The sequence below is a fragment of the Alnus glutinosa genome, chromosome 12 (assembly GCF_958979055.1).
Source record: "Alnus glutinosa chromosome 12, dhAlnGlut1.1, whole genome shotgun sequence".
NCBI classification, from domain to species: Eukaryota; Viridiplantae; Streptophyta; class Magnoliopsida; order Fagales; family Betulaceae; genus Alnus; species Alnus glutinosa.
Window position 1 is genome coordinate 7,354,717 of NC_084897.1, and position 11,227 is coordinate 7,365,943.

The 11,227-nt window shown below is 38.5% G+C and overlaps 1 protein-coding gene and 1 long non-coding RNA gene across 2 annotated transcripts; both read left to right on the plus strand.

Moving 5' to 3' along the window:
- The first annotated feature begins 297 nt into the window (after window positions 1–297).
- LOC133851272 (protein TIME FOR COFFEE) lies at window positions 298–4,996 on the plus strand. The gene is given in 11 exon segments (XM_062287610.1): window positions 298–455; window positions 551–675; window positions 774–1,014; window positions 1,106–1,358; window positions 1,463–1,523; window positions 1,600–1,930; window positions 2,027–2,093; window positions 2,199–2,265; window positions 2,377–2,760; window positions 2,897–4,185; window positions 4,187–4,996. Coding segments are annotated over 11 exon segments (3,246 nt in total). The 5' UTR covers window positions 298–418; the 3' UTR covers window positions 4,578–4,996.
- A 1,513-nt stretch (window positions 4,997–6,509) lies between these two features.
- LOC133883090 (uncharacterized) lies at window positions 6,510–7,753 on the plus strand. The gene is made up of 3 exons (XR_009902812.1): window positions 6,510–6,963; window positions 7,081–7,224; window positions 7,305–7,753. It is a non-coding gene; the product is annotated as an uncharacterized LOC133883090 (long non-coding RNA).
- Window positions 7,754–11,227: the final 3,474 nt, after the last annotated feature.

An 11,227-nucleotide genomic window follows, 5' to 3' on the forward strand; every position in this document is an offset into this window, starting at 1 on the left:
GCGCAAATGATTAAATATAGGCTACTTACATAATTTAAGTTCGTTTATCCAATAAATAATTAGGGCATTATAATCTATTATTTTCTTGAATTGGGCAGGTGCAAAAGAAATGGATTCCTTCCCTAGGGTTTCAAACTCGTGTAATAGCTTTGGAGAGGCAAAGGTGCATGCTTTGTTACTTTTTTTAATATATATATATTACTTTATGAAGCCATTAAACAATATTTTTTACAGCCATTATTAAAATATTTCTCTTTTTGGTAAACTAATGCTTGCTTCCTTTCATTTGCATCTTTCTTGCTTAAAATAAACAACCTTTTCCGGTCCAAAGGATTACAGAATATTGTTCGAAGACTTGTGTATTAATAATTGTGAAAAGCCATTGAATAACCCAAGGAAGAGGAAAGTCGCCGAGAAGATGATCGGCGTCGCGGTTCCGAGAAAGGCTCGCTCGGGTAAATTGAAACCGGCCAAAGTGTTTTTGTGTTCGGAGGATTTGTTTGGTTTTGTAAATCATTTTCGTGTGTGTCTGTGTGTTTCTCTTTGGCAGCTTCCACGAAAAGACATCACGAGAACTGTGTTTCTGGAAACGGTGGAGTCCGAGAAGAGCCGGCGAGGCCGAGCCCGGAGGTCGGGTCGCCTTCTTCGTCGAACGTCTCGGTTAGGAAAAAGATGGTCAGCTATTGCTTTGATTTGTTTGTTTGTTTTTAATCTATTTACGATTTTTCGGAGAAAATTGAGGGGTTGAGTTTTTGGGATTGTGATTGTTGCAGAAACCAGGAGAAGGACCACCGCCGAGGACTGGGCCGTCGAAGGTCTCCGAGAGCTCTTCGGAGGATATTGAGATCGAGATTGCGGAGGTTCTCTTTGGGCTCAAGAAGCAGTCCCAGAGCAACAAGAGGCAAGAAAGCCATGGAAACGAGCTCGACCCCAGAGACACAAAAGGCTCCGCTCATGACTCAAGGTCAAGGGCTTCGCGTTCTTCACCACAATCTGATCCTAAGTTTAGTGTTGGTGAGTTTACTGCTCAGCTTTTTGAACAAAAATTAAGCAAAATAATTTATTTATTTATTTATTTTTGTTCAATTATTTGTTCATTCTTCAGGTGCTGTTGAGAAAAGTTCAATTGCAGCAGAAGCAGAGAAAGTTGAAAGCGAACAACAACCGGAAAAAATGGACACTTGTTCTCCAAGAGCAAGTTCTCACGAGTCATTGGAATCACAGCAGGAGGCAACACTAAAGCGGGAGGATTCAAAACTGTCGGGCATCGGAGACGAAAAGCCCATCTCGGCTCCTCCCTGTGCCGAATCGGATGTTGTTTTTGACGATCTTCAAAATTCGACAGCGGGGACAAAAGCGTGAGCATCAAAGAAATTAGCGAATTAACTAATTTTGTCCTTTAATTTTTTTTTTTTTTTTTGAGACTTCATTTTTTTTTTTGCCTTTTCTATGGCCTTCTCAGGGACCCGGCTGCTCCAGAGGCTAGAAGCAAGCAAGATGAGAAGTTTGAGATCGATCTGATGGTGAGGACCCCCTTTCTTGTTGCTCTCCGATTAAATATGGATTATTATTTTTCTGAACAGATTGCGTCTCCCACAGGCTCCTCCTATGGCGGCGTCTCTGGATAAGGAAGACAATGGTTTCGCCGATTCGATATCATATCCTAAAGCTCCAGTTAAGGACGAAGAAAAGGTAGAGAGATTTGTCAAGGAGGTAGTGCTAGAGGAACCTGAAGAGGAGAAGAAGGAGAAGGAGAAGGAGAAGGAGAAGAAGAAGAGGAGGAGGGAGACAATTGGAGAGAAGCGCGAGTTGCCTAAGCTTGACTTGGAGAAGCCAAATCAAGATAGTGGCAGTAGTGTTCGTAGTACTAGTAAGTCACAACAGCAGCAGAACCAAGCTAAAGCTAGCATTCCCAAAGTAGAAAATACCTGTAAGCCAGCAATGAAGTCTTTTTTTTTTATGTCCAATTTGGTGGTTCTTAACTTGAATTTCCAAGCAATTTTTATTGATTATCTCTTCTTTTCAGCTCAATCTGGCTTCACGCCTTTGCAAATTTCTGTAACTGGTTTGCCGGGTGGTCTTCCTCCACTGGGGTGGGTTAAATTACCATGTGTCTGCTCTTCAGTTTCTGATATATTTTTGCCTTTCAAGTAGATATTGCTCCATGACCAAGAAGTTTAACGAATTTTTATTAGCAGATACATGCCACCCTATCAGACAGTTGTGCCGATGGATGGGAATGCCGCTGCGACCACATCATTACAGGTATCTTTTGTTATTCCTTCGCACTAGAAACGTGTATAGTTTTTCTTTCTCTGGTTGTTGTCTTTGTTTTTCAGAACTGCGTTTGAATTTGCTAAAATTGAAAATGTGCAGCCTCTGCAGTTCCTTCTCTCTCAACCTCGGCCAAAGAGATGTACAACCCACCATTACATTGCTCGCAACATTCACTTGCACCAGCAATTTTCCATGAACAATTTCTGCCCAGCGCCAGCTGCTACTGCCACTCCAGGCGGGGCCATGACGAGCAAACTCAATTTCATGCCTTCTGCTGAAAAAGTGAATGTTGCAAACCCATTCCAAGGAAGCTTTCCAAGCGTGAATCTTACCTCTGTGAAGGATAAAGGGCAGGCTGGAACAAATTTTGCAAGTCATATTGTGAAAGACGGGGGCTCTGAGTCCATCAACTTGATGGATACAGCACAGAGAAATCAGGCGCTTCAGCAAGCTCCACAGGCAGCCCCTGCTGGTAGTTCAATGGTATGATCTAGTCTTCTGCATTGCATTAAATTGTTGAATTGGTCCTACGTATTGTCTTAGGAATTGGTTTTCATTTGTTAAATTGGTTTTATAAGTAAGGTTGAGAGTTATTCATTCTCTTTTGTTTGAATTGTAGCATGGCCCTGCTTTCATATTCCCTACGAGCCAGCATCCGGCAGTGGCAGCAGCAGCAGCAGCAACTAATCAATCTGGGCTTTCTAAACCTTCCAATCCAGCAAAAAATGTTTCATTGCCTAGTAATTCAGCTACTGGACTTCTGGGGAGCTCTTCGGTGTTGCCAGCAGTAACCCCAGCTGTGAGCTTTAATTATCCAAATTTTCCACCCAATGAAGCTCCATACATGGCAATACTACAGAACAATGTTTACCCATTCCCTATTTCCACTCCTATTGGAACAACAACAGCACTTAGAGGAAGCACCCCTGCTCAGACTATGCCTTTCTTGAATGGTTCTTTCTATTCATCTCAAATGTTCCATTCGTCTCAGCTTCAGCAGCAACAGCCTCAGGTCCAAGCATGTCATCAGAATACAAGCACTTCAAGCGGTTCATCATCATCCCACAAGCAACCACGAGGGGCCCAAGTTGGGGGCAATAATCTTTTGGGCTCAGCTAGTATGCAGTTACAGCAACCACACAAGCAGCATGTGCTACCATCCAATCAATCTCGCAAGCTTGAGGCTGAGATAACGACAGAGAATACTCCATCTGTTGTTGATAGCCAACCCTCTCATGCCAAAGAAAGTGTTTATAGGCAGAAGAATTTCACAGTTCCAGTTCAGCCCCTAAATTTTAGGTTGATGCCCCCTACAGGATTGTCTGGCAGTAGTGGAGGAAATCATGGTGAGAAGCAGCAGCATGGTTTAAAGGGTGCGGTTGAGCTCTTTCCTTCTCCAGCATTTGCCATGTCCTTTGCGGACTTCAACGGAAACAAGACAGCATTTAATGGAAACAACATGGTTTCAACCCTTAACTTCTCATCCCTACCGCAAAATCCAGTAACATTTCAAAGCCTCCCGGGTATGGCTCAGCTAGGTTACCAAGTTACACCTACACCTCAAGCCGCACAGCAGAAGACTCACCAGGTTTCTGAGGGGAAGAGTGGAGGTGGTTCTTCATTCACTCCAAATGATGCAAAGAAAGCCACTTCAGGAAAGCCTTCCACAACTACAGGGCAGACCCTTGTTTTTGATAATTCAGCCAAAACTCTTAGCTTTATGTCATCTCCTGTCACAGGAAACTGGCCACCTCAATATGTCACTAATGGTCCCCATGCTGGTCATACTTCAAATTCTCAACAACAGCAGCTGCCTCAGCTTCAAGTTCAGCAGCAACCTGCTTCGGCGACTCGAAGTAAAGCAGTGACAAGTAACAGCCTGTCTTCCTCTTCCACTGTTGTCAAGTTTCCAAACAATCCCCCGTGTTTACTCGCAAACTTGTCAGTCAAAAAATACAGGAAAGGGAATGCCCCAGCAACAAGGGAGAGCTCCACCAGGCCATACCCAGATATCTTTTGGAGGACATCCCCAGTCAGCATTGACACCTCAAGGGCAACAAATAGTCGCTAATAACCACCAGTCTTCATCTACTTCAGTTGCCGGGACTATACCTACTGTTGGCAACTCGAGAACAAATGCCACAGGCGGCAAAGCTGGTGCGTCGATTAATACATTGCAATCCCAACAAACTGAGAATTCCTCAACCAGAGCCGGGGAGAAATCGTCTCCAGTTTGTGGGAGGAATGTAGCTTCAATCTTAAGTACTTGCCCAAACCACCTATCTGAACTCAAGTATTAGTAGAAACACGCTGCAACATCAATAGAGAAGCACTCACACCCAAGCTCAAAATACTCTGTCGTCTAATGCTCTCCATCAATGAATTTGGATCCTAGCAATAACTGCACCAATCAAACTCCGCCGTTGTTGATCAAATTGAACCAAGAGTCTCCCGGAAATTTGATTCAATAGGGTGGCATGTGGGTTTCTCTTTCCGAGGAGATGACACTTGGGATGTTGTCCGGCAGTTTGTTAAAAAGTTGATAGAAAAGAAAAAGACGCAAAAGGATAATGGAGGATAATATGGCATTGGCAGGGGAGTGGGGTTGATCAGGTCTTCAAGTGGCGGCCTACCATACGATTATTATGGCTATAATAATAATCAAGGCAAATTGTTTTCAAGGGGTCTAATTCAATTTGATTGGCCTTATTTACGTGAAGCTGATTTGTAGATTGGATGATGGTTTTTTATTTTTTTTTTATTTTTTTATTTTTATTTTATTATTATTATTTTAAACTTTACTCATAATTTTTTTTTTATCATTTTTGTAATTAAGTATTCAAATTTTAAACAGTGTTAATTTAAGATTTTTATTTTTTAATTTTTTTCAATTTTAACCTTCTGTTAATTTTTTTTTGTTAAATTCAGTCAAAAATTTTAAAAAATATATATATATATATAGTAAATTTTTTTTTTTAAAAAAAAAAATGGTAAAAATTTATGTATTTGTGACAATTTAACAGAATTTGTATAAATTTTTTTTTATTTTTATTTTTAAAAGGAGGGTATTTTGATATTGTTAATAAAATTTAACAAAAATTTAATAGGGAATTAAAATTGAAAAAAAATTAAAAAATGAATATCTTAAATTGACACTTTTTAAAAATATGAAAACAAAAAATGATGAAAATTATAAACTTATAATTGAAAGTTTTTCATTTTTGTTCAAAAAGGAATGTACTTCGATTTCAATTTTTTTATTATCAAAAGAATAATAAGCTATCTTTTGATTCTTTTCCTTTCAATTTTTTTTTTTTTTTTTTTTGTTGCTGGATCAGGGACGGGTGGGGCGTGCGAGGGACCATGGACAGATTCTAAATTCACGAAAGAGAACAAGAAAATATATATATATATATATATATATATATATATATTAAAGAAAGAAACGGGTAAATATCTAAAATGTTGGAGCTGAAGCAAACTGGTCTGATTGGATTTTCGTGCTTATTCGTCTCCTGCCCTGCTGGCATTTGGCTAGACTCTAGAGACTTGCATCTTAAGCATCAAGTTTAATACAATTTTAATTGATGAGTTGACCTTGTCATTGTGTAAAGGTAAAGCATTGTTTTTAATGTTCCTACTTCCTACCATGACTTCTTTTTCTTTTTCATTGGATTGGAATTCTTACAATACATTATTCGAAATTCTCAAGTGCACAACTTATTCGAATAAAATGCTTCAACGGATATCTCTATATAAAAAAAAAAAAAAAAAAAAAAAAAAAAATGCTTCAACGGACGGAGAGCATCGGTCCAAAGAGAAAGGGGCTGTGGAGTCCACCAATCTCAGGTAAGTGAGTTATGGACAATAAGAGATAAGCTATGGAATCCACCTATCTTAGATAGGTGAACTTGTCATCCCGAGCTGACCTGGATAGGTAGGCCTTATGACCCAAAATACAGCCTAATTCATGGAATCCTCCTCTCTCTCTCTCTCTCTCTCTCTCTCTCTCTCTAACTCTTCCTGTTTTCTTTTCCTTTCTTTTTGTACGCGAAGTCACGTGCACGCTTACTTGAATCTTTAAATCCATGATGTGAAGTTGATATGAAGGGATGCATCTTTTAACCTTTTTTTTTTTTTTTTTTTTGGGGTTAAATAGAAACTTGCCCAATGTGGGTTGTAAACTTTATTTTTTGCCCTCTAAGTTTTACTTTTTATTACAGGTGGTACCTGTGGTATGTGACAAGACAGAAATGGTACTTCCGTCTATTTTTCCATCCAAAACTAACGTTTGACAATGTCAGTGAACACGTGTTAAATGGACGGTGTGACACCTGTCACCACACCGCCTCAGATAAATCCTACGTGTTTATGTAATGCCACCTATTATTAATGCAAATCCAGATAATCACATAATATTTTAAGAATTGAAATTAAACAACTAAAAACGTTGTCTTCTTCCGAAAATCATAGAACCCTAACCCTAATCGACAGCTCCGGTTCAACAAATCTCCCCAAACCAATCTTAGCAACTGAATCAGATAAGGCCGACAATAGATTTCAGTGGCGTCCCACAGCTCCGGCACGACAGTTTCTCCCAGTATATATCTCACAATCGGACAAATGTCATCATCAAGTCTCGTACAAGATTCAGCAGGGAGAAGATTTTGAGGTTCTTCAGAGAAGGTGTGTTCTTAATCTATTGTTTTGTTATTGAGTTATGAGTGGATTTTTTTTTTTTTTTGAATCAGCCGATTAAAAAATTTATTTTTTGTTTTATTTTTTTGACATTTGAATCAAAAGAAGTTATCATCTGGATCTTCCTCTGTGGGGCGTGCTGAGAAGTCCTATCTATGTTTTTGCGGTTTACCAGCACCTATAAAGACCTCCTGGACTGAGGACAATCCTGGGAGAAGATTTTGGGGTTGCGCCTCATACAGCTCGAGAGTAAGCAGTTTTATGGTTGAATCACTTCCACAAGATAATTTGAATGATTTCTTACTGACTACCTATACTTCAAAATACAGACAAAATCTGATGCCTGCAAATTTTTCAAATGGGTGGACAAACCAACCTGTGCAACATCTGTGGAGGTCTTAAAACAAATTATGAAGCAAGCTAATGAACTTGAGGATGAAAATGGTACCTTGATGGCAAGGATGAAAGACTTAGAGAATGAAAAGGAAAGTTGCATGGAAAGGGTTAAGCAATTGGAGAAGAAGAATGAGAAACACATGGAAATCATTAAGTGTCTGGAGAAGGAAAATGACATCTATAGGGCTGGGAAAAATTTTTTATGTATGTTTTGTTGTTGTTATGGTTCACAATGTTGTTGGTTGCTTGTGTTGCACTTGTTAAGTGAGTTTATAGTTTGACACATGTATGTCAAAATTGTAAGCTTGCAGTAATGTATGTGAATAATTAATTTAACATTTTGCCCACTGTGGTTGTGATGTAGTGAACAAAAAATTTCCAAATGTATGTCTCTAACCCACATTTGTTTTCATTATATGCCAAATGTGGTTATGATGCAATAATGTATGTGAATTATTTATTTCACATTTTGATGTAGTGTCATTTGTGATGTAGCAACCCAAAATAACCAAAAAATGCCCAAATGTGTCTCTAACACACATTTGTTTCCATTATGTGCCCCTGTGGTTTATAAATGTATCACCAATGGTACTTTGACTTTGTAAATATATCACAAATGGTACCTTGGTTTTGTCAATATAACATAAAAGGTACCTCTATACCAATAAGATTTTTTGGAACACAATATAAAAAATCTGACTGGCCAAATGTATTACTATAAAACTACACCTAAAAAATGTCCAAATATAATACTATCGAATTACAAGTAAAAATATGACGAAATGTTTTTCATTATGTGCCCCCTGTGGTTTATAAATGTATCACTAATGGTACCTTAGTTTTGTAAGTATATCATAACTAGTACCTTGGTTTTGTAAATGTGTCCTAAATGATACATGTTTGAATCAATCCTGTTTCAAAAAATGACCACATAAAATGACCAAAACCAAAACAATTTGTTCAAACCAAAAAATCAATCCTGTTCAAAAAAATGAACACAATCAATCATGTGTCAAAAAATGACCAAAACCAAAACAATTTGTCAAAACCAAAAAATCAATCTTGTTCCAAAAAATGAACACAATCAATCCTGTTTTAAAAAATGACCAAAACCAAAACAATTTGACCAAACCAAAAAATCAATCCTGTTCCAAAAAATGAACACAATCAATCATGTTTCAAAAAATGACCAAAAACAAAACAATTTCTTCAAACCAAAAAATAGCATACACTACAATCCATCCAAATTGACAGTGTACAAATTATCTATCCAAATAACACTTTACATCAGAAATACACCACTACATGTCCACTAAAACCAAAACCATTTGTCAATGTACAAATCCACCATAACATAACACTTCCCATCCTGTTTCAAAAAATGACCAACTGTCAATGTACAAATTATCCATCCATCATAACATAACACAATCAATCCTGTTTTAAAAAATGAACAATTGTCAATGTGTCAAATTTTTCAATTTGGCTGTGATCCTCTTTTCCTGAGCTGCATCGTGTTTTATGTCTCCCCTCAAAGCTGCAAGGTAATAGGTAATAAATTAACGTAAGGCATTAGAGGAAAATCCACAATTCCCACAATAAAACATTACTAAAAGTTATGAGAAACTCACCTGTTCCATCCTCCTATATAAGTCAGAGACACGCCTTTGTCTATGCCTGAGCGGTTCAGTTGTACTTTGGGGGTTGAGGCCTGATGGTTGAAGGGGACTGTCCTGAGGAGGGTTGTCTTGAGGAGGGTTGTCCCCTGATTGTTGACCAACATTGGCTGCTGTTCCCAAGGGTGATCCCTGTCACACATATAAGATAACACAAACACGTCAACGACATACAAGATAACATTAAATTATGATAATGTTATTGAAAAAAAGCCAACTCACATCTGTTGGCTTCGGCTTCCTCCTATCCCTTTTGGGATACTTCTTTCTGTTTGGATTTTCAAGTTGTTTGCAACTTCTGGCATTATGACATTTTTTACCACAATTCCCACAACATACATCATACCCCTTTTGAGTGACCCGTGTACTTTTATTTGGAACTGTCTCATCATCTCCTCTTCTTTCGAGCTTTTTTGGCCTACCGCGTTGTGTGTTTGGAATCGGTGGCTTTATAGGGTCTACATCACGGTCAATGGGCCAGTCATTGGGTCTAGGCATTGGATTAATATTAGGGGCATATGACAGCCTATATGTATCCATTAAGTACCATTTGCTGATGTAATCTTCAGGGAGACGTCTATTTCTATACATTGCACAAGTTCAGTTGCCACCTGCCACATCCACAAGTTCTTGCCTTAAGATTAACAACTCTCCTAGGCTCATGGCTATGATCAACCTCATACTAGAGTCCATTACTCCAGTGACATATGTAAGGTCCCAAAAACAGAACTTGTCTGCATCCAGTCTATTAACCTCCATACGATCTCCTCCTATGTACTCCATCCTATGTCCGGACAGGGACCCATGGTGGCAAATGACTAGATCAAATATTGGGTCAATTTCTGCACAATTATGACAAAAATCAAACTCACATACACAACCAAACCAAGCACACACTTTATAAGCCTACTTCTTTCAATACACAGAAATCATATCACATAAGCCTACTTAATAAGCGTAGATTGTCGCATATCTGTATTAGGCTGGAGTGTCAATGTGCACATATCTAATAATATGTTATAGAATGTGTGCAATTGTGAGATGTGACAAATTCGCTTGTGAGCATTGCCAAGACACAATGGACACATCACATCTTATATTATGTATACAACCTACATCATGCCACTCTGAACATATTATTTATATAGCATAACAATTTTTGAAACAATATTACAACAAATAATAACAGAAATCATGACTACTACCTATAACTTCTACGTTATTTGTACAAGTTTCCCAAATTTATGCTACATAATTCCATAATAACGGTATCATTATTTAACAAGTCCTACTTAGTATTGAATGTGTGGATGGGCATATGTACAAATTGGACTTATTAGATATTTTATAATTGCACTTACACTGTGGAACCTCAGTTAAGTACACCCACATTGTCAGAATAAGCACCAGAGAGTGGGGACCAATGACATGCGAATACCTAAAAATTACTACTCACCCAACTCAAACCCAGACCTAAATAATGCAGTAATTCCAACAACCAACCGACAACAACATGTCAGAAGATGCCAAAAGCTACAACCGACAAAAACATACAAAACACAGTGCATTGGGGACCCTACATAAAGTTGGAGACTTTATGCTTTGCCCACTAAACCAAACTCATATAATATTACTTTGCCCAACCCTAAGACAAAAGATGTATATAAAGCTTCTTGGGTCAAGTCCTTCCGCAGCTCACAAAGAAACTTCACACAAAGTATCATGAAAAACAACTTTCGGGTCTCAGAAATACCTATTGTTCTTTCGCTGCTACTCCGTCAAAGGATGGCCGAGTGGGTTCCGGGAAGGATGGCCGAGTGGGTTCCAGGAAATATAACCGGAAATCTGCTTCTAAGCCTCCGATCTAACAGATTCGGCCTAAATGTTGGAACTTTAGCTTGGGGAGGCCGAAATGGACGGGGCGTTGCAACGAACGAAAGAGATTTGGGGGGAGGTCAACGAACTTTGAGAAATTAGGGCTGGGAATAATCGTGAAGTTGGGAAGAAAAAGGGATCGAAAACAATTAGAAATAGTTAACTGCACTGCTTTTAATTTTTTTTTGAAAAGTTTTGGAGAAACTAATTTCCCTCTTAAATGACGTGGCAATGGAGTGAGTTATGTGGCTCCTATTTCATATCTGAGGTGGCGTGGTGACAGGTGTCGCACCGTCCATTTAACA